General features: G+C 38.3%; 1 protein-coding gene across 5 annotated transcripts in view; it reads right to left on the bottom strand.

Annotated features, from left to right (window-relative positions):
• DNAH5 (dynein axonemal heavy chain 5) overlaps window positions 1-24,542 on the bottom strand; it is a 268,608-nt gene that overhangs the window by 49,144 nt on the left and 194,922 nt on the right. For all 5 annotated transcript variants that reach the window (XM_044779484.2, XM_070519860.1, XM_070519859.1 and 2 more), the window contains 7 exons: window positions 23,702-23,933; window positions 22,429-22,543; window positions 22,005-22,181; window positions 17,860-18,063; window positions 13,921-14,100; window positions 4,513-4,650; window positions 285-420 (listed from right to left, as the gene is read on the bottom strand). In XM_044779484.2, the coding sequence (XP_044635419.2) occupies window positions 285-420; window positions 4,513-4,650; window positions 13,921-14,100; window positions 17,860-18,063; window positions 22,005-22,181; window positions 22,429-22,543; window positions 23,702-23,933 (1,182 nt within the window). The remainder of the gene's footprint in view (window positions 1-284; window positions 421-4,512; window positions 4,651-13,920; window positions 14,101-17,859; window positions 18,064-22,004; window positions 22,182-22,428; window positions 22,544-23,701; window positions 23,934-24,542) is intronic.

The raw sequence follows: 24,542 nt of genomic DNA, 5'->3' as shown, positions 1-24,542 counted from the left end.
AGACAGAGCGCCCATTCAAAGTGACCTCGATCAATAAGACCGTTCACTCACAGGAGAATCCAAAAGTGACCTGATAATAAGTGGCTTAAAGGTCATTAATACATCTAATAAGGGTTGCACAGATGCCAGACCAATATGCATCCTTCTGAAATAGTTGGACAGACACACACACACAGAAGAATCTTAAGTAATCAAGTATTGGTTTGTATTCTGATTAAAGCTTAAACTTGCTAACTCCCTATCACAGTCAACACATGATCTCGTTAATAAAGGAATTTACATACCTACAAGCCTTTTAGTTTGCAGGGCAAACTCTTTACTTTGCTCTGTCCATCTTTCTTTTTCTCCTGCCAAGCCACCGATCAGTGCGGAAGCAGTCCGCATTTTACGTCTGCACCGCTCTGCGTCCTCAAGCAAGGTCTAAAAAAGGCCAGAACCAGAAGAAAACTTTTGTTCAGATAAATATAGCCTCTGGTTCAAAAATAAAATCTTAAAACATTATATATTATCTGCCTTTCTGAGACAAGTGAGCCATTTATTTCATAGGAAGCATTAGATTAAATTTCCATGCACTTGGTCAGCCCAAGTTTGTCTCTTCAACCCTACCCATGGAACTTAGACGGATTCCTCATGTGGGGCCCTGAGCCAATGGGCCAGACCCTCCCCAGATGTTAACAGCTGAGAGATAATGGAGATTTGCATCATTTGTGATTTCCCTACAACAAAAAATAGAAATAAAATACAAGCATACATGTTACTATCACAGAGCACAAAAAAATGTAAAGAAATACATAGCCCCACTTAAAATTAGAAATATTTCTCACGTTAAAGTTTAGCATCATTACTGCTTTATCTAAGTCCACATCTTCTTTTCCTTTAGGTGAAACTTTAGATTGTCTTCAGATAGTGGTGTTCTGAGGCTCGTTCACAGATTCCAGCCACACTCGACTCAGCAGGTTCTTGCCTGTGGTCTTTGTGTCAGTAAAAGACCTTTAACCAGATGCCTACATACTCTTGCCGCTCAGTGCTTAGTTCTTAAAAAGAAATGGTTCTGTTCCTCTATGTTCAAGAGACAACTGCTAATTCTACTTGTAAACATTTATACTTACGAAATAATAATGGATATAAAGATTTAGCTAGGTGACCAGTCACTGGAAGTTCAAGTATAATATTTATTTATATAATATTTATACACATTTAGCATACACATATGCTAAATGTCTAACAATAGGGGATCATTTAAATAGACTACAGTATATTGTGGATAAGACTAATCTGAAGTCATTAAAAATTATCTTATAAACATTTTTATAACCAGAAGTTAATCATAATATGTCATTAAGCTAAATATTCAATTTATAAAGCAGTATGTACTGAATTATCCGTTATATTTTTAAATGGATTTAAAAATACAGTCATATGTTGCATAATGACATTTTGGTCAATGATGAATCCCATTACAATGGTAATCCCATAAGAATAGTACCATGTAGCCTAGGTATGTAGTAGGCTGTAGCATCTAGGTTTGTGTAAGTACACTCTATGATGCTCATACAACAAAATCACTTAACGATGCACTTGTCAGAAAATAATGTCATTAAGTGACATTGTCATTAAGTGTCATTAAGTGACACAGGATGGTAAATATAAATCAAAGCCTATGTTCAGATATGAAATGAAAAAGAGTAAAATATTTTTAGTGTTCACCTCTAGAGCTACCTATGTGTATTTTCTACAGGGAACGTGAATTACTTTTGTAATAATAACACAATGCAGTGCTTTTCAAAAGCAAGATACTATTCCAGTTTGTTTTAGTCTACTCTCTGTCTTCCTTCCCCCTAGAAATAATGCAGAAAACCTAAAGGCCCAGCTGAGAGGCAGACCCCCACGTCTACACCGCCCGTATTTGTTTGTTTCTCCCCAAGAAGAAAGACGCCAGCTGGGAAGTATGATGCTACATCATTTATTCCCGCCCACCTTTGAAGCAAACTTTTCCTGTGAAAGATATTTTTAAGATTAAGAGGTCTTCCCAAATTCCCCATCCCCACTCCCAATTGGCCAAATAAGAAAATGGTCAGCCCCTCCTCTCCTGGCTTTTATGTTCCGGAAGCCCAGGCCCCTTTCGGGGATTGGAATATGGGGAAGGGAGAGGAACAGAAGTCAGGGAGAACAGGAGGGAGAAGCAGATTTTTCCCTCCAAGGCTGGTGGGGGGAGTGTGCAGAATTCACTGGATTCCAGGAGCAGTGCCCCGGCCCGCCTCACAGCGCTCCCAGAGTGTGACTTGCTGTCCAGAGGACCCAGGGAAGTAGGCCCTGAGCACAGGCCCTGCCCTGTCCAGAGGGTAGGAGGACACACACCCCTTCAGGGCCCGCCCAGGTCTGGACTGTAAGGTTACTGCTTGGGACTGTGATGCACTGTGGACCTGAGGCCTGTCCTCTGCCTTCCTGTAGCCCATAAGACCCCTGGATCTCAGAGAGCTCTACGGGTTGGGGCAAGGAGCAACAGAATGACTAAAGGTCAAGTTCACTCCAGCATGTTGGGAGCAGGGGGGTCACGGCCAGATTTTGATTTTTTTTTTTTTTTGAGGAAGATTAGCCCTGAGCTAACTGCTGCCAATCCTCCTCTTTTTGCTGAGGAAGACTGGCCCTGAGCTAACATCCGTGCCCATCTTCCTCTGCTTTATATGTGGGATGACTACCACAGCATTGCTTGCCAAGCGGTGCCATGTCCGTACCCAGGATCCAAACTGGCGAACCCTGGGCTGCCAAAGCGGAATGTGCACACTTAATCACTGTGCCACCGGGCTGGCCCCAAGATTTTGATTGTTTAATTAAGAAAATCTCACATTTGTTGAAACTCAAGTTTTAAAGTTAGAGCCATAACTTGCCAGTAGCAGTTCTTATGTGGTCTTATAATTGTTTACCTCACAAATAGCAGATGCTCAAAAACAAAAAAGCTTACTGAATGAACTAACGTAAAAATGTTAAAATGGAAAGATAATAAAATGAGGATGTTAAATATTTTTACTGTATTCAGTAATGCTTCCCAGTATAAGTGAATGTCCAGAAGGGTAGAAATTAACACGTCTTCCTCATAGTTTCTAAAGTAGACTCTCTTAAACTGCAATGGTAATTTTCTTTTTATATTATAAGTGAATTCCATAGGGCATAAGTAACAAAGCCAAATAGGTGCTATATAATTACTTCTCTTAGATTTCTACAAAGCTCTTATTTTGCTTTCAGAATATTTATCTTTAAGAGGAAATATCACAAATTCTACATATAGTGAAACTGAAATGTTTATCTCAGTTTCCTCATTGGGACTCCTAATAGACTAACAGAGCAAGAATCTCAGTGCAGCCAAGGGAAGGCTGAGACGGGGCAGGAGCGAATTCCTTAAAATCACTGAGGGAATAACAGAGTGAATCTAGCTCTTATTTACCAAATACAGGATTTATCCGAGGCAGCTACAGATTTTGTGGGGCCAGAAGCTTATGTAATCTGTGGACCACTTTAAGAAAATCATTAAAGAATTTTTACAAATACAAAATACCAAAGTGAACATGTCGTTCAAATGAGGGGAAAAAATTACTTCAAAGTCCTGATGACTTAGAAACTCAGGTGCCTTTCCTCTGAGATCTCTAGGCATTTTATCTGAATGCTCACACACTCATGCTTGACAATTGTAACCCAGTTTCCCTCCTCATAGAACACTCTGCAAGTCCCAGTAACCCCAGCACCCATGGGTGCCTGTGCAAGTGAGGGGCCATGAAGCTTCAGTTACATTAGGTCCATGTTAAATCTGCCTTGATTACCAGAAAGAAGGAGGCCCCAGTGGATCTGGAATGAGTAAAAATGAGATAAAGAGTTCGTTGCTCAATGGATAAGAAATGTTTGAACCTAGATTATGAAAGGTTCTAAAGCTGCAAAATGTGAATAGATTGAGAAAGCTGTAGATGGTCATTGTCATTGGGATACAGCCATATGGTCAGTCACGTTGGTCTAGCGGAGAGACCTGAAGTGGACTTCAGAAGACCAAGGTCCAGTCAAGACTGTCCAGCCCTAGGACAGAAGCCATTCTCTTGTTCCTCTCTGGACCTCAGTTCCTTTCTCTAAAATGAGGATAAAATAAAAATATCTACCCTGCCTATCTTGAAAGATTGTTTCAAAGATTAAATGAGATAAAGTGGGAGGACATGAGTTGAAAAACATAACAAAAAATGCTACATAAGATGCTGTTATCATCATCATTAATAAGGAAACTCAGAATGTTCACATTCCAGAACTGACTCCTCTCTGGGCTGAACATCCTAACATCTCACCAAACATCCTTGTGTCTGTTAGAAACAAACTCCAGGACTTAGTGAGGGATTACATGCTGTGTGTGGATTACGTGTAAATGAATCCCTGCTAGAAACCAAACTCTTGGAGAGAGAAAGTAGAAAAGGAAGCAAAGGGCTTATGATAGCCATGAGGGGTGTGACAGTCCCTCCCATGCCAGAGGACAGTTACCTGCTTTTCAGTCATGGCCTGTTCATACTCGGCCTGCACCACATCAAGCTCTGCTTGCTTCTCGTCCAGCTCAGCCTGCGCCTTCTGCAGATCCTGCATGGCCAAGACGTAGCGATTCTCCTGCACCACTAAGTTGGCCTGCACAGGACACACACAAGGTGAAGGGATGGGCAGCAAAGCGAGCATCCAGCATTTCAGAGTGTGAGAACTCAGCCACATCACATGGTTATATCTTTTCTCTGATCCACCCCTACAGCGTTTTTAAATTGCCTTAAGACAAGACCAAATCTTAATGTGAACTTGACATAAATGTTTATAAGCAGAAAATTATAATTCATTAAAATAGAAGTCAGCAAACTTTTTTACATAAAGCACCAGATAGTAAATATTTTTGGCTTTGTGGCCCAAGAGGCAAAATCAAGGCTATTATTTAGGTACTTATTTTAAAACATTTTAAAATGTAAAAATTATTCTTTTTTCCTGAACCACAAATACAGGTGGTGGGTTAGATTTGGCCTGTGGGCCATAGTTCGCCAACCCCCAGATCACAGTATTGTAATATTAAATGCATTCAGGTACCTTAAAGAACACTGTAATATTAAGAGTTGCAGAAAAAGAACAAAACTGAATATTTAGAACCACCTGCCCAGCAGGACTCATCACTATTGACAAAGATCTTAAAACAAGACAAAGAATGGAAGATAATTGTTCACTGAATATAAAGATCTAGGATTTGTAGGTAGTGGGAGTCTTGATGTTGTTCCTATAATTTTTATATATTGCTCACCTTCCAGAAAAGAATTGATATCTTGAGATGCGACCAATTAAAAACATTTGTTTTAAGGAAGCTACTAAATTAGACTCAAAAGACACAGTCAAAAGCAATAATAGCAAAAGATGAGGTGTAGAAGAAAGTCCACACTCATAGGAATTTAGATACTTTTCAAAAAATCTTCAAAATCCAACTTCTCCTTTTTAAGTCTTTAAAATGTAAAAATGGATTTTAATGGGGAGAACCACTACTTGAGTGATATTCTTTCTGAGTGTTTGAGAAGAAAAGATTATCTTAAAGCATTCTTTTTGAAATAAATTCTTTTCCTATCTGAAAACCTCAGGTTCCCAAATTTTGGCAGAATAATTTGTTAAAGAAAAGTCAGAGTCCCATAACTGACTAGAATTAATGACAGGCAAAAGCACAGCTTAAAAATTATAGTTTAGGCGATGTCAGCATCATGGCGGAGTGAGCTCTCCCAGTGATCTCTCTCATCCATGATACAATGAAGAGGACATTCATATTCCAACAGAGAACATCCACACAACACAAAAAACATCTGAGACCCACACAGCCATACATTGGAGGTGGAAAGGCTGGAGCCCCCCTCGGAGGAGGTGGAATGGGGTAAGAGAAAGCTTTGCTTCCTCCTCAAAAGACTGAGATGTGGGGATTGCATGCAGCCTCTGAGAGGGCAGGAATTGGGGGGGCACCCCTCTGTGGGAACATCAAAGATCCCCGAGGTCCCTCACAGCCTATTGGAAAGCCCCCTACCAAGGTGAAAGCTATCGCAGGGGTGACTTCATCAAGCCAACATTCCAGGACAGCAGATAGCGAGGGCAGAGCAAGAAGTCCCCAAAAGTACACAGAAGAAAGCACCCCTCCCCCTACCCACCCAGCACCCAGCTCCAGAGCCTGGGATCCTGGCTGAATGCAGAGAGATCAGAATATGCAGCTCTTGACCCCTATCCAGCAGTGATAGGGGGTAAGGGTGACCAAATGATACCACAATGTGAAAGAACAGAGCCACATCTTCTAGTAGAATCAAAAATTATATTAAATCTCCTGACCAGAAGGAAAATGACAAGTACCCAGAAATCAATCTTGAAGACCCAGAAATATGCAATCTAAATGACAGAGAATTCAAAATAGCTATCATCAAAAAACTTAACAAGTTAAAAGAGAATGTAGAAAAACAATTCAATGAGTTCAGGAGCTACTTCACAAAAGAGATTGAAACTATAAAGAAGAACCAATCATAAATATTGGAGATGAAAGACACAACGTAAGAGACAAAACAAAACATGGATTCCCTGAATGCTCGAGTGGACATCATTGAGTAGCAAATCAGCATAATCAAGGATAGACATGTTGAAATGCTCCAGATAGAGGAGGAGAGAGAACTAAGACTAAAAAGGAATGAAGAAAGTCTCTGAGAAATATCAAACACAATTAAGAAGTGCAACATAAGAATTACAGGTATTCCAGAGGGAGAAGAGAAGGAGAATGGAGTAAAAAGCTTGTTCAAAGAAACAATAGCGGAGAACATCCCAAACCTGGGAAAGGAGATGGAAATTGATGTGAAAAGGGCTATTGGATCTCCTAAATATGTCTATGTAAAAAGACCTATTGCAAGGCGTATAGTAGTGAAACTGGCAAAAGTCAATGACAAAGAAAAAGTACTAAGGGCAGCAAGTCAGAAAAAAATAACCTACAAAGGAACCCCTATCAGGCTTTCAGGAGATTTCTCAGCAGAAACCTTACAAGCTAGGAGAGACAGGAATGATATATTCAGATCTTTGAAGGACAAAACCTTTCAGCCAAGAATACTCTATCCAGTGAAAATATCTTTCAGATATGATGGAGAAATAAAAACTTTTCCAGATTAACAAAATCTAAGGGAGTTCATAGCCACAGGACCCCTCCTACAAGAAATACTCAAAAAGGCCCTCATATATGAAAAACAAGGGAGCAAGGTGTTACAAAGCATGGAGTAAGGCCGTAAATAGTTGGACAAAATCAGAAAGTTGTAGCTATACATCAGAACAGGTTAGCAAATACTCGAGTATAACATTAAAGAAAAAGGGAAGGAAAACACCAAAAACAAAGATAATCTTGTCATTTTAACCACAAGCTCACAACACAAGATGAAATAAGATGCGACAAAAACAACATAGGAGGGGAAGAGGGAGGGCTCTGAATAAGTTTAGTGTAAGGAAATAAGAGGCCAACAGAAAATGGACTACCTTACTTACGAGATTTTGCATACAAACCTCATCGCAACCACTAAACAAAGAAGCAGAACAGAGACACAAATAATAAATAAGGAGAAAACCAAGAAACCCAACATAAAAACTATATGACTCAATTCGTAGACTGAAATACACAGGACAAGAAACAAATGAAATGCAGGAGAACCAGAAAACAAGCGATAAAATGGCAGCATTAAGCCCTCATGTATCAATAATCACCCTAAATGTAAATGGATTGAATTCTCCAATAAAAAGACTCAGAGTGGCGAGATGGATTAAAGAACAAGATCCAACAATATGCTGCCTCCAGGAAACACATCTCAGCTCCAATGACAAACACAGGCTTAGAGTGAAGGGATGGAAGATGATACTCCAAGCTAATGGCAAACAAAAGAAAGCAGGTGTTGCAATACTTATAGCAGACAAAGTAGACTTCAAGATAAGACAGGTAAAGAGAGACATAGAGGGCCAATATATAATGATCAAGGGGACACTCCACCAAGAAGACATAAAACTTATAAATATCTATGCACCCAACATAGGAGCACCAAAGTACATAAAGGAACTATTAGCAAACCTAAAAGGACATACTAATAATAACACAATAATAGTAGGGGACCTCAACACTCCACTCACATCAATGGACAGATCATCCAGACAGAAAGTCAAGAAGAAAACAGCAGAACTAAATGAAAAGCTAGACCAGTTGGACTTAAAAGACATATATAGAACACTCCATCCAAAAACAGCAGAATATACATTCTTCTCAAGTGCACATGGAGCATTCTCCAGGATAGACCATATGTCAGGAAACAAGGCAAGCCACAATAAATTTAAGAAGATTGAAATATAAGCATCTTTTCTGATCATAATGCTATGAAGCTAGAAATTAATTACAAGAACAAAGGTGAGAAAGGGACAAAGATGTGGAGACTAAACAACATGCTATTGAACAACCAATGGATCATTGAAGAAATTAAAGGAGAAATCAAAAAACATCTGGAGACAAATAAAAATGAAAACATACCATACCAATTCATACGGGATACAGCAAAAGTGGTTCTAAGAGGGAAATTCATGACAATACAGGCTCACCTTAACAAACAAGAAAAATCTCTATCTCAAACTACACCTAAGTGAATTAGAGAAAGAAGAACAAACAAAGCTCAAAGTCAGCAGAAGGAGAGAAATAATAAAAATCAGAGCAGAAATGAATGCAATTAAAACAACAAAGGCAGTAGAAAGGATCAGTGGAACAAAGACCTGGTTCTTTGAGAAGATAAACAAAATTGATAAACCTCTAGCCAGACTTACAAAGAAAAAAAAAAGAGTAAGCTCAGATAAATAAAATTTGAAATGAAAGAGGAGCAATTACAACAGATACCACAGAAATACAAAGGATTGTAAGAGAATACCATGAAAAGCTATATGCCAACAAAATGGACAATCTAGAAGAAATGGATAAATTCTTAGACTCCTGGAACCTCCCAAAGCTGAATCAAGAAGAAATAGATAATCTGAATAGACCAATCCCAAGTAAACAGACTGAAACAGTAATCAAAAACATCCCAAAAAATAAAAGCCCAGGACCAGAGAGCTTCTCTGGAGAATTCTACCAATCTTTCAAAGAGGATTTAATACCTATCCTTCTCAACCTGTTCCAACAAATTAGGGAAGAGGGGGAATGCTTCCTACCACATTCTATGAGGCAAACACCACTCTGATACCAAAGCCTGACAAGGACAACACAGAAAAGGAAAACTACAGGCCAATGTCACTGATGAACACAGATGCAAAAATCCTCAACAAAATATTGGCAACCTGAATGCAGCAAAACATCAAAAAGATCATACATCATGATCAAGTGGGATTTATACCAAGGCACAGGGATAGTTGAACATCTGCAAATCAATCAGTGTGATACACCACATTAACAAAATGAGGAATAAAAATCACATGATCATCTCAATATATGCAGATAAAGCATTTGACAAGATCCAACAGCCATTTATGATAAAAACTCTTAACAAAACAGGGATAGAAGGAAATTACTTCAACATAATAAAGCCCATCTATGACAAACCCACAGCCAATACTATACTCAATGGGGAAAAACTGAACACCATCCCTCAGAGAACAGGAACAAGACAAGGGTGCCCACTCTCATCACTCTTATTCAACATAGCACTGGAGGTTTTGGACAGAGCAATTAGGCAAGAAAAAGAAATAAAAGGAATCCAAATAGGAAATGAAGAAGTGAAACTCTCGCTATTTGCAGATGACACGATCTTATATATAGAAATCGCTAAAGCATCCATTGGGAAACTATTAGAAATATACAACTACAGTAAAGTTGCAGGGCACAAAATCAACTTACAAAAATCAGTTGTGTTTCTATACCCCAATAATGAAGTTACAGAAAGAGAACTCAAGAATACAATTCCATTTACAATCGCAAGAAAAAGAATAAATTACCTAGGAATAATATAACTAAGGAGATGAAGGATTTATACAATGAAAACTATAAGACGTTATTGAAAGAAATAGATGATGGCATAAAGAAATGGAAAGAGATTCCATTCACATGGATTGGAAGAACAAACATTGTTAAAATGTCCATAGACCCAAAGAAATCTACAGATTCAATGCAATCTCAATCAGAATCCCAATGAAACTCTTCATGGAAATAGAACAAAGAATCCTAAAATTCATATGGGGGAGCAAAGACTCCAAATTGCTAAAGCAATCCTGGAAAAAAAGAACAAAGCTGGAGGCATCACAATCCTTGACTTCAAAATGTACTACAAATCCATAGTAATAAAAACAGCATGGGACTGGTACAAAAACAGGCACAGAGACCAATAGAACAGAACTGAAAGCCCAGAAATAAAATTGTACATCTAGAGACAGCTAATCTTCGACAAAAGTGCCAAGAACATACAATGGAGAAAAGAGAGTCGCTTCAATAAATGGTGTCGGGAAAATTAGACAGCCACTTGCTAAAGAATGAAAGCAGACCATCCTCTCAAGCCATACACAAAAATAAACTCAAAATGGATCAAAGACTTGAAGATAAGTCCTGAAACCATTAAACTTCTGGAAGAAAAGATAGGTAGTACACTCTGTGACATTGGACTTAAAAGGATCTTTTCGAATTTCATTTCTTCTCAGACAAGGGAAACAAAAGAAAAAATAAACAAGTGGCTCTTCATCAGACTAAAGAGCTTCTGCAAGGCAAAAGGAACCAGGATCAAAACAAAGAGACAACCCACCAATTGAGAGAAAGTATCTGCAAATCATATATCCAACAAGGGGTAATCTTCAAAATTTATAAAGAACTCACATAACTGAACAACAGAAAAAACCAAACAGCCTGATCAAACAATGAGAAGAGGATATGAACAGACATTTTTCCAAAGAAGATATACAGGTGGCCAATAAGCACATGAAAAGATGTTCAACATCACTAATCATCAGGAAAATGCAAATCAAAACTATACTAAGATACTACCTTACACGTGTTAAAATGGCTATAATCACTAAAACTAAAAATAACAAACGTTGGAGAGGGTGTGGAGAAAAGGTAACGCTCAGACACTGCTGGTGAGAATACAAACTGGCACAGCCACTATAGAAAACAGTATGGAGATTCCTCAAAAAACTAAAAACAGAACTACCCTATGACCCAGCTATCCCACTACTGGGTATCTACCCAAACAACCTGAAATCAGCAATCCAAAGTGACCTAGGTACCGCTATGTTCATTGAAGCACTATTCACAATAGCCAAAACATGGAAGCAACCCAAGTGCCCATCAATCAATGATTGGATAAAGAAGATATGGTGTATATATATATACAATGGAATACTACTCGGCCATAAAAAAGACAAATTCATCCCATTTGCAACAACATGGATGCACCTGGAGGGTATTACATTAAGAAAAATAAGCCAGACTGAGAAAGACAAACACCATATGACTTCACTCATATGTGGAAGATAAACACATGGACAAAGAGAACAGTTCCATGGTTACCAGGGGAAGTGGGGTACAGGGTGAGCACAGCCGGTGAAGGGGAGCACTTATACAGTGATGGACAAGAAATCACGTACAACTGAACCTTCAGCATGATGTCAATGATTATGAACTCAAAATAAAAATGAATTTAAATAATGTAAAAAAATTGTTTTAATTATAATTTAAAAAGAATGTGACTCTTGGAACATTTTTTCTCAGCTCTGCTCTAAGCTGCTGCTATGGCTTAAACATGTAAGAAAAGCAGAGCCTCTGTGTCAACTCACTAAAGCCACCCACTCATGTCAAACTATCACAGCCCCAAAGACTTTAAATATATTCCAGGATTTTACTCAGAAAATATAAATAAATAAATTTTTTTAAATAAAGCTCTCAGAAGTTGCTAACCAAAAGGTACTGGATCCTTCAAATCCGACGGCCCCCCCTTAGGAGCTATGGGACACTACTCAGGGTACTTAAACTCTGAGCCTCAGTTTCTCCATTCAGATTTTCAAAAACTACCTCCTAGGGTTTGTGTGTGTGTGAGGATTAAACAAAATCACATATGTAAAAACCCAAGTCTGGGACCTGGCATATAAGGAGAGTTCAGTAAATAATAGGTATTGTTAGTGTTATTATCAGTGTTGAATATTTAAAGCTCTCCTATTGTAATGTTCTGTTTATATGGCCTGATATTTTCTGTTTTTCACAGAGTTCTCAAGGAGAAATCTCATTATGATGAACTTGAATAGAATCCAAATTGTTATTGTTGTAATAAATATTTGTTTGTTTTTTCACTACTAGAAGTCACTTGGCCTGTCTATTGAGATTGTAAGGTGAAAGAAAACTGCCCCTCAGTCTCTGTTATTAATTAGTGTTGAAGAGGTTCCAGTTGAGTTTAAGGAGTGCCCTCAATCTCTCCTAACCTAGGAAGCAGGAGTTTGCGAGCGACGGCCCTCCAGGAACAAGCGAACTGAGACCCCAGATGCTGGATGCTCTTAAGATTATACGACAGCACTTCCAGACCAGACTTCTCAGAAAGAGAAGCACAGGTTCTAGGAGTAAGTAAAAGGTTCCCCATCTGATGGTGTTCCCTTCACTCCCTACTGTAGGATCTAGATTGTCCTGGGACTGGTGGAATGTACTGAACAGAGGGGAGGAGACTTCATTGTCCTTATGTAAGTCTTATTTAGAATGCCCATTATTTTGTACTGATTCAGCTCATTTTATTTAAAGTAACCACACAAAATACAAACTACCCACCATGAATTCAACTAATCCTTTTAAAGACACTATGGAGGCTTACACACGAGAAAAATTTGCAAAGGACACCGGTACTGTCCATTTTATATGGTGGTTATAATTCAGTCAATATCAGAAGGCCCATTTTTGATCTATGTTGGAGCCTTCAATGGTCCAAAAGTCCATAATGTTAGACAGCATGACATCAATGATTTGCTCTAAAATTCTCTGAGTCAAATGAACATTTGTTCTTTTAAGTTGCCCTGGCAACCCAAGGACATCAACAACTGAATAAATGACCCCGGTATGGTAAAAATTAGAAAATAAAATGGGGCATTTGCAACAACTTTATCCCTGTCTTCTTTCTACTCAATTATTTTTATCATGAGTATTAAGTTCCTTGAGTAGTTTATGAGTGTAAGTGGATTTTAACTGATGGTTGAGAGAGATCAGACTTATACAAAAGCAAAATAATCAACCAAGCCATAAGGTGTGATTTTTGAGACATCGGTATTCCATTTTCATAACAGGTACTTGTCTCTCCATCTGCTGAAGACTGAGTGTCACTGAATGGTGGGGGATTGTGTACGAATGAAGCTTAGAAATGCAATTACTCAAGGGGAAACACAGGCATATTCTCAAATCACATTAAATAATAAATGATACTCAGTTTCTCTCCTGAGGGACAAAGAAGAGGAGAGGGAGCACTGTGTCATGCCGTGCAACCAAGACCAGCCACCAGTGTCTATGTGTTGACTGACCCTGTCTCACTCAGAGGATTCCCTGGCAGGAGATAGTGGACATTATCAGGGGATTCTATGCTATAATTTTCTGTGTTTCTTTTTTTCAAGTTGACATTGTGGAGGAAAAATATCCAGCAGCCCACAATGGACTTAGCATCCTTGTAGAGAGTCCATGCTTACAGGTTCATGCAATTCTGATTGGAGTAGGATTACAGAGAAGAAGAAACATTCTGTACTTGGCCTTTCTATCACTTCCTCTCTCCGTGGACTTGAGTACAATAACACCAGAGGCCACAAGCTCCTGTGCAGCATGACAAGATAAAACCACTTGACCTAGAGACCCCTTGCAGGTGCACATCAGGCAGTCCTACCAAGGAGGCTTACCTTCAGAGGCAAGACTTCTCTGTTTATAGAAAAGAAGGAAGCCATGGCTTTGGTCCAGGAACAAAGACCGGCTACATTCCCACACACACGTTTAGCAGTTTCGATGTTATAGTCTGCCATTTCAAAGTAAGGATTCAAAAATTCTATCACTTCTTCATTGATTGTGTCTTTTGGGAATTGCTATGGAAGAAAAGAGTAAAATAAAGTCAAAATACTTTCCATGAAGTCATACTCACCTTATGTTCACAATGCCGCTGAAACTGTTGAACAACCAAGAATGGATGAACGACATCATATTTTGTCGATATTTCAGGATATTAGCCAAAAGTCCTGAAGTTGAAAGCAGAGTAAGCAGTGAGAGCAAAGAAGTTAGAGTATACTTTATCCTCTGTGGACAAGAGATAACAACCCTCAATAATTTTCTGGGACCCAGGGAAAGAATAAATTATTTAGGTGATGAACACTAATATGGTTATTAGAATTTCCAAGGCAATAAAATTTTCATGTCATTAGTCCTAAATAGGCAAATTACAAACCCATAAAATCAACAATGGAAAACAAACACAGACAGGTATTATTCAGCCCAAGGACATATGTATATTTAGCATTTAGCAGCAACTAAATGCTTAATACATTCAGACAGAGGTTCTATTAATCTCACCTGAGATGTGAAAATAATAACTTGGACACTAGGCCTTAAGGGTGATGAATCCATTTTTAATCATAGAACTCTTGAGAATATGAGAGAATTGTTATCTTCTGGAGGGATAAAATTTAAAAACAGTAGCAGAAATGGATTAAGAATGCCTTCTTGCATCAAAAGAGAAGACTGGCCAAAAAACAAAACTGGATCTTTTAAAAGTGGTGTTTGATCATCTAAACGAGGATGACTAAATGTTTTCCAAGTAGAAAGAAACTTAGCACCTAAATAATTCAGAGAAACAAGCCTTCACAGAATACACATAACATAGGGTAGAACACAGTCCACTCAGACTTCATTTAATGCAAGTTTCCTTTATGAGACGTAAAAATTGTGAAGCCAGAAGAAAAAATGAGAATATTTGGGAGCAAGAGAGGGGTGGTGGTGACAAAAGGCAAATAGCAAGGGAGCTTCCAAGAGCAGTGGCTCTGGCACCAGGTATATAAAGCAGGAACCCAGGGTCACTTGCCAGGATGCCAATTCTATTGACACATTTTTCTGTGAAAATTGTTTGAGTGTCCCCTGTCACCATTGCCACCCACACTGGTACAATCAGAGTTAAACACCACCTCCTCTCCACTCAATAGCGTGTTATTTCCTCACAGTGGCACTTTCATCATGGTCTCATGTTTTAATTACCTAGAACAAGTCTGTGTGGCCCACAGTTTCATAAGCTACTTATTGTTATAGCTGCTATAAGGTGCCTCACAAGATGCTCTAGCCACAGCAGCCATCTGGGCAATGCTGAATTGAAAACTGAATAAAAAATAGTGCTAAAGTGATTGCTTGAGAAATGGATGTGGGTTGGATATTCCCAATTAGTTGTCTCCAGACCTACATATGAAAAATAAAACAATAAAACTTCTAGAAGAAAACGTAGAAGCATTTACTCTGCCTTAGAGGTGGGCAAAGATTTCCTAAACAGAACATAGAAAGCACTATTAAGGAAAATATTGATAAATTGGACTACATCAAACTTAAGAAGATCTGTTTATCAAAAGGCACCATCAATGGAATGAACAACTAAGGTAGAAAGTGGGAGAAGATATTTGCAAATGTATAAAAGACAAATTACTCATATTTTATATATAAAGAAATTCTACAATGTAATAAATGTAAATGGACAATAGACCTAAACCGGCATTTAACAAAAGAATTCTCAAGAGGCTCAAAAATCAATGAAAAGATTTTCAGCATCATTAGTCATCAAGGAAATGCAAACTAAACCCACGATAAGACACTACTACAAACCCATCAGAATAGCTAAAAATGGAAAATGGTTAAGATATGGAGCAACTTATACACTGCTGGTGGGTGTGTAAACTGACACAACTATTTTTGAAAATTCTTTGGCACTATCTACTAAAGCTGATTAAATGTATAACCTAACACCCAGAAATTCCACTCCTGAGTATAGAGCCAACAGAAATGCAAATATGCCCACCAAATGACCTGTAGACCAATATGCATAGCAGCTTTATTTATAACAGCCAAAAACTAGTTATGACCCAAAAATCCATCAACAGTACAATGGACAAGCACATTGAAGCATATTATGGAGTTTCACACTGGTTCTGGTTCATACAAGCTCGTAGGAAATGACTGCTAAATTTTCAGGAAGTTTGTAAACTGCTTGTTAAATATAGCCAGTGTTAAAAATTAAATTATATAAAATTACAATTAAATAAATTTTATTTAAAATAAAAATAATGTATAGTCAAAAGTTATCACTTTCTAATTATTTTACTACATTTTACTATCTATGTTTTTGAGATCATTTACATCTATTGTCCTATATGGTGGGAATACTATATAATGGTGTGCCACTATGCACCTCTTCCCAACTCCACATTCAGCAACATCACTTTGGTAGTTTGACAGTGGCTATGGTGGGGATATTTACACCATGGAAATTGGCAAAAACTGCAAATGAAAGCATTTTTTTTCTCCCCAGAGAATCAGTTGTTAAACATTTACCACACACTACTGCATATTCATATACTGGAAAGCTATACAGCAATGAAAAAAGAATGAAAACTGTCCTGTGCAACGATAAGAATGAATTTCAAAGACATGTTGAACGAAAGAGGTTGAAACAAAAGCATTTGTATGATATGATTTTATATGCGTAAATTTCAAAACAGACAAAAGTAATTATCAGGATAAAGGTTAGAATAATAGTTATCATAGGGGAGGTTGTTGACTGGGTTGGGACATGAGAGATTTCTGGGGTCTGGAAATGCAAATCTTGATTTCAGTGTTCATTAATATGTATATACATATGTAAATATTGATTAATCTGTATACTTAAAATGTGTGAATTTTATCATACGTAAGTTCTATCTCATAATAAAATAAAAAGATGCAAATTAATTCTCAAAAAGTTCCTATGGAGACTTGCAAAACATAAATACATATATATTTGTATTCATATGCATACAATATATGCACATATGTATTGGTTCCTTAAAATGATTTTTTTTACTTCTACTGCAATATATCACTAATGATGGTTTAATATGCCTAAAATCTGTCAGGAAAAGTTATAATGCTTACAATGGCTTATAGTCAAAACAGAAAATTCTTCTCTGAAAAAATACTTAAATACATGTTCAGAATATTCAGGCTTAAAAAAGAAGGAAATCCTGCCATTTGTGACACATGGAGGGACCTGGAGGACATTATGCTAAGAGAAATAAGCCAGACGCAGAAAGATAAATCCTGCATGATCTCACTTACATGTGAAATCTAAAATAGTCAAGCTCATAGAAGCACAGAGCAGAACGGTGCTTGCCAGGGACCATGGGGAGGGGGAAACGGGAAAACGTTGGTCAAGGTGTACAAAGTATCAAGATGCAAGATGAATAAGTCCTGGAGATCTAATGTATAGCAATATGAACATAGTTAACAATACGGCATTGTATACTTAAAATTTTCTAAGTGTTCTCACCACAAAAAAGGAGAGAACAGTAACTACGTGAGGTGATGGATACTTTAATTAGCTGACCGTGGCCATTATTTCACAATGTATCCGTATATCTAAATATCAAGTTGCACATCTTAAATATATACAATTTTTATTTGCCGATTATACCTCAATAAAGATGGCAAAATATTTAATAAGTAAAAATAGGCACGTACAGTAAATTCTTTTCAGAAATTTACTCTCTTAAAGGACTATTCAGATACTCTAATGAACGTTGAGCCCTCCTTTGGCCCATGATTATTGAACTACCAACCTGTAAGTTCTGTAAAAAGTTCCCTGCAGTCATCAGTTTTAAAGATTCCTGCCAGGAAGGAATTGTACAGCTTTTCTCCAGGTCAATTTTCACCGCATTGACTTTCCTTTGAAACAGCAGCAGCACACAGTCCATGATCCGCATGATGAGGTGAGGGGGTCGACCCAATGTGCGGACAGTAGCAATGTCTGAGGGCTTGATGGTCTGGGGGAGGAAAGGAGGTCATCATGCAATCGCAGATAAGAAAGTGCAGACAAGCAAACCTTTAATTTCTAAATGCTACTATTTTGACCGAGGAAAGCAAGCATTTCTAAGCTAGATGTAGAATTGTGGGGGCTAGATGCATATTTAATCTCAAAGAAATATATGTCCCCAAAAGTTTAAATTTTTACAATTCAAACTGCCAGGGAGAGGACAGACAGTGAGAGAAATGTTGGCGAGCAGATAAGGAGCTGTGACTTCCCTAAAATTGTGCAGACCACTTTATGTCAGAAAACAGAAAAGTGTAATCTGAAAGAAAAACAATACTCAGCATTTAAGCAGAGACCAGGGATTCTAAACCAGGAAAACGCCAGTTCTGGCAGTGCGTTTTTACTCATTAGTTATGTAGGTCAAGGATCTGCCTCTCTCTCTTAAGGAACTCAGACTTGTCACACAGGACTGACACTAGCAGGTAGCCTCAGGGCTGACAGATTGAATAATTAGAGGTTTCTTAGCTGGGAACTGACCTTTAAATGATGAAACTTGAGCAATACGAATTTCACTAAGCTCTTAGAAAAGTTCCATTCCATTTCTAGTATGGAGATTCTTATAGAGTAAATTATTTAATAGTCACATAGACCCGTTGTGGTTGATAATAATCGTTCTATCTCTTACACACTCTATGGAATAAGGATTGGAAAAATATTAAATATAAGAATCTGATACAGCCCTATTTCTAGAACAAATAGTGGACATTCATTCCTTCCAGATCTTGAAAACCCTCCATCTTACTTTCATTTGCATCTCTTTTTTCAAAAGAAGGCAACCAATGACCTCTTATCAAAGCAAAGGATCTTTTCTCTGAGGATTGAGAAAGAAAAAGAAGAAAATCACTGAACTTGGTAATTAGGAATGAAACTATACATTTTGAAAAGGTTTGTTTCAATAGACTAGCATTTGTGAAAGCTCAACTGCCGTGAAGGAGAATTTCCTGTAAAGAACTGGAAATGGCAGATAGACTTTTATTTGAGAAGTGTGGCTATAAAAGAAAGAAAGGAGAGAAATATAATAGCAGCCACTGAGTAAAGTGGGGTCAAACTAAAGTTATATAAGACATAAGGGTTGATCTAAGATGCTTATTTTTACTTTAGCTTTAAAAAGGGGAATTTTCAAACAGAATTGGGCTCAATTATGTTAGGTACCCAGGTAAGGGGTATGTCTGAAATTCAACCTATTTCAGCTAAGTATTGGATTCCTCTTTTCTCTGCAAGCAAAGCAATATGACTATTACATAATTTCCTAGACATCATTGCAATATAATAGTTATTCAACATCTGGAGTTATTTTGTGTTTGTGTTGAGTCAGAGTAGCATTGAGATAGGAGGAGATACATTCTTTGCTGTTACCTTATTTGTTACATAGATTTATGTAACCTGATGCCAAAATGTTAGAGTTTGAAGGTACCTGGAACTTTCTTAGTAGAAATTGGTAGTACCACATTTCAAGATTTCAAAAGCTCACAGAGGAAATGAAATGGTGGCAGAATCCATGAAGGAAATTGCTGAAATACTCTCCCCCACACCCCATCACCTTACATCTGTTCCCACACATTTCTGTTTTGATGATTATGTAATGCAGAATATTTTAGTGGTAGAAAGCATGAAATTAGGAGGATACTGCGAAACATTTCATAATATCAAAAAAGATGCCAAGCCTATTAAATCTTGGAAAAATGTATGCCTTTAAGCATGACGTGAGATGCCATATGATCTATTCTTATGATGCCATTAGGTATTATGAGTTCAATAAAGATGTAGAAGTTTCTTTACACTATCATTGTCTTCTTTCTGTTGATTAGAGATTCTCAGTGAAGCCAAAATGCCCAAAAATGGGGGAGGGGATGAAAATTGGGATCTCGAAGCGATATCTGCACCCCTATGTACATTGTACCGTTATTCACAATAGCCGAGATATGTAAGCAACCTAAATGTCCATCGACGGATGAGTGGCTAAAGAAAATGTGATATATACACTGGAATATTATTCAGCCTTAAAAAAAATTAAATCCTGCCATTTCAGACAACATGGATGGACCTGGGGGCATTGTGCTAAGTGAAATAAGCTAAACACAGAAAAACAAATGCTGCATGACCTCTTTTATATGTGGAATCTAAAATAGTCAGATTCATAGAAGGAGAGATAGAACGGTGGTTGTCAGGAGCTGGTGGGAAGAGGAAATGGAGAGGTAACAGTCAAAGAGTACAAGTTTTCAGTTATGCAGGATAAATTCTGGAGATCTACTATACAGCATTGCCTACAGTTAACAATACCGTATTATACATTTCAAATTTGTTAAGAGGGTAGATCTTAGATTAAATGTTCTACCACACAAGATAATAACAATAGTAATATTAAAGGGAGTAGAGGAAACTTTGGGAGATGATGGATATGTCTATGGCTTGATGGTGGTGATGATTTCATGGGGTACTACACTTATCTCAAACTCTTCAAGTTGTGTATATCAAATACACACACCTTTTACATGTCAATCATACCTTGATAAGTTAGTCTTTTTTTAAAAAAAAAAAAGGTTGGGGGGGCCAGCCCCATGGCCAAGTGGTTAAGTTTGCGTGCTCCACTTCGGCAGCCCAGGGTTTCGCCAGTTCAGATCCTGGGCGTGGACATGGCACCAAGCATCAGGTCACACTGAGGTGGTATCCCACATGCCACAACTAGAAGGACCCACAACTAAAATATACAACTATGTACTGGGGGGATTTGGGAGGAAAAAAAAAGAAGATTGACAACAGTTGTTAGCTCAGGTGACATTCTTAAAAAAAAAAAAAGTAGAGTCTGTTTAAAAAAAAAAAGAGGGAGGGAGATGAGATGCCCACCAATGTGAGAGACTGAAGACCTCGGTGGACTTCAAGGATTAAAAACAGTTTAGCCAGTGTAAGGAGCAATGGAAAACAATAAGGAAAGACAGAGCGCATGTAAGAGTAGTGTGAAAAGTTGGAGAGATAGAAGAGAAGGCAACATCTTCATTGTCTCAAAAGAGTAGAAATTCATACTTGAAAATTGAGTCAGAAAGCTTAAAGATTCCACTTGGATCAAAAAGATTTAGAAATGTTCTAGGTGGTGTCCTAAGGAAATGGTAAAAAAAAAAAAAAAATTACATCATCAAGTAATGATGCATGCTCAATTGAGGTTGTGACTTGAATTAGTGGTAGACAGATCAGTAGTGTTTCATTTCTCCAATTTCTAGGCCAGTAATCAATAACGTAAGGCAGTAGATGAGTAAGACTGGAGTAAAAGCAATCCTAAAATGAGCCCCAGACAATCTTCAAATGAGTCTTCAATACTAGACCAGCCCTTAAAGTTGTGGCCTATTTCAGTCACTCATCGTGGTTTCTCAGAATCCAACTTCCTTTCTAATTTCACCATTTCTGTTCTTGCTCCACAATTACATTGAATAACTGTGTCGGAAGCCTGCTCAAACTCTGACTTAATGAGCTATAATAGGTCACTAGTTCTCTATCTGGATAATTCACGGATAAACTCAGAGGATGTCGTATCTTACAGACCTACTCCAAGGTCCTCAATGAATGAGTGAGGAAATGCTATTTTCAAAATTTTATGTGACTTTCCCAATGTCACATAGCTTACTGGTGACAGAGTTGAAATGAGAATCCAGGACTCCTGACCGCCATTATATGACACTGCCCATCATTCACGAGGGAGGAAAATGAGATGTGAAGTAGCATGTGCAAAATCTAAAAAGAGCCAATAACGTCTCCAAGCAGAAAATACTACTTGAAACCGTTCCAGTGGAGAGAGCTGTGGTCGGGAGCAGCAGAGCACTTCCTGGTTGTTATTCATCCTTTCTGCCCTGGTCCTCCTCCTAGGCCCTAAAAGCTGACACCTGTTATATCACATAGATTTACCTGCAAGGCTGCTTCCGCTTCTTCTAAAGCTGGTTTTGCTGCTTCCAGTTTCTCTTCGGCAATGGCTTTATCTTTAGAGATGCTGTCTACAATGGCCTGGGCTTTGTCCTTCACCTTCTGTACCTCAGCCTTGACCTTTTCGGCAGCCTGGGCTTTCATCGTCACTTCTTTTAAGACCTAATTCAATACAAAATTTAAAAAGATACCTCTTCAAAAATTACCAAAGACCCAGCACATTTCTGCCTTGATTTGTTGATTTTCTCCACTTACACAATTTTTCATACATAAAATTGAGTACAGTATTCTAATGGAAATAAATAATTTAGACTTTCATGGTTATAACTTGGTAAATATGCATACATCATTAACATTTATGAACTGGGAATTCAAAGCGAATGTGGTATATGCGTAAATGTCCACCCACCGTGTCAGCTTTATCATTGGCCACCTGCAGCTCCTTTTCTTTCACTTCCAGCTCTGTGCTCAGGGCTGCAACAGACTCCGAAGCTTCTTTTAGCTTTTCCAATCCTGTATTCATTCTGGGATTGAAAATCCAAGAGAGCAAAGTTGAAATTTATGGTACTTGGCCACATTTTCCAAGTACTGGTCCACTCATATAGATAGTAATGGTAATATGGGAAGCAGGAGTGTATAGACCAATAGCCAATCCAAGAGGGTTTGACAAAAGGGGTACGTGCCCAGGCTTGATTCCAGACAGAAGACACTTTTATCTGCTTCATAGACCACATGTAGGAAGAGTGAACCTGTTAAAAACATTCTGCACGACGTGAGGAACAACAGTGGGTCTAGAATCTGGATCACACAGGAAACATGCTTAAGGAAGTTTAGCTAAATGACAATAGACTTCAAATGCCTGAGGCCCTGTCACAGAGAAAGGAAAATAAATAACTTCTGTTTTTAAAAGAGATCAATGAAGTTAAAAGAAGATTTGAGATCAAGAAAAGAAACAAACTTAAAGCCATCAGAACAGCCTCGTGAAGGGACTAGCTGCCTGCGTGACCTGAAAGAATGTGATCTTAAAGATGGAGCCCTCAGAGTCACTCAGTCCAATCACCCACCCAGGGGTCCCTTATGCAGCAACCCAGGCTGATATGGGCCATATTCAGGCAGAAGATATAAGTGTTCAGAAAAGAGCAGGGCAGAGCAGAGAAATGTGGAACCAAACTTCGTTTACTATGCAGTGAACGTAAGCATCAGCCAGACTCTTCTATCCCAGCCACTCAGAAAGTGTGGCGAGAGAGAGGAGAGGAGGGAGAGGGGATGTCTGTACTCTCAACTCCCTTCCAGGTCTGTTATTTCTATCATTACTTCATCCAGTGTTATAGAAAGTGGTAGGCCAGATAAAAACCTGGCAACATTTTATCCCATTGGGCAACAATAAATTCCCTAGCAACCATGGGATAATCCTTTGGATAGGCCCAAGAGGAGGGTTCTTCAGCCTCAGCACTATTGGCATTTTGGGCTGGATAATTCTTTGCTGTGGAGGATTGTCCTGTGCACTCTGCATCCCTGACCTCTACTCATTTGATACCCGGGACACCCCTCTGCCCCCTGTCATCTGAGTTGTAACAAAAAAAAATGTCCCCAGTCATTGCAAAATGTCCACTAGGAGTAAATTTGCCCCCAGCTGAGAGTCACTGCTTTAAAATACCTTTATATTTTAACTTCACATCTACCTGTTGGCCAGAGTTCGCACTTCCACATGCTTTTCTCCATATATGAACTTGTAGCCCTGAATAAAGGAGAGGTACGATTTGGGCGTCACATGGGTAGGACGTCGGAATCTCTGGAAGTAATCAACACACTTCTCAGCTACCCCATCCTGGAAGGAGCCCATGCACTGGACCACTTCCTTCTTGGTTTCCAAACTGCAGTCAATGTCATAGGAAGAGAGGAAGTGTTCAGACACTAGAAAGAAGAAAGATGACAGCCTGTGAAATATGAACATCAATTACCACTTTAAAAATTAACTGGCTATTTTTAAAAGACAGACAATTCTTAGGACTGCGTACCATTTTTATAGCCCCAGTTAGGTAGATAGATGTCAGTGTTTTTGGCCCCAAGACTATGATATCAACAATTTTCTTTTCCCTTTCATGTACAAAACTATAACAGATTGTAAGCCTATCATCATTCTTTGTTTTCTCGTACTTACACAGAGAATTCTCTTTGACGCAACTGTAGGTTCTGGCTGTCAGCCAGCCTGTTTTACAGTTTACATAAGAACAAAAGTGGTACAAATAACTCAGAAATCAGTGCCAACTTGGTACTCATATTTAAGAATCTCACTTATTTATTTTTTACCCAGAACCTGACATACCCTTAATTCCCCTAGGCTGTGACTACACTTGGCATGTGGAATGTTCATCACTAAACTTCTTTATGCCTGGGCCATCTTGTTCTCAAATGTGGTAGCTAGCCATTTGTGGTCAATTCAAATTTATAGCATCCTTTAAAAATGTTTGGGTTAAGATCTCCTGTTGCAGACCTTTATCGTCCTAACAGCGCCAAATATGG

Source organism: Equus asinus, chromosome 10 (genome assembly GCF_041296235.1).
Source record: "Equus asinus isolate D_3611 breed Donkey chromosome 10, EquAss-T2T_v2, whole genome shotgun sequence".
Taxonomy (NCBI): Eukaryota; Metazoa; Chordata; class Mammalia; order Perissodactyla; family Equidae; genus Equus; species Equus asinus.
This window is presented reverse-complemented; position numbering and strand designations above follow the sequence as displayed.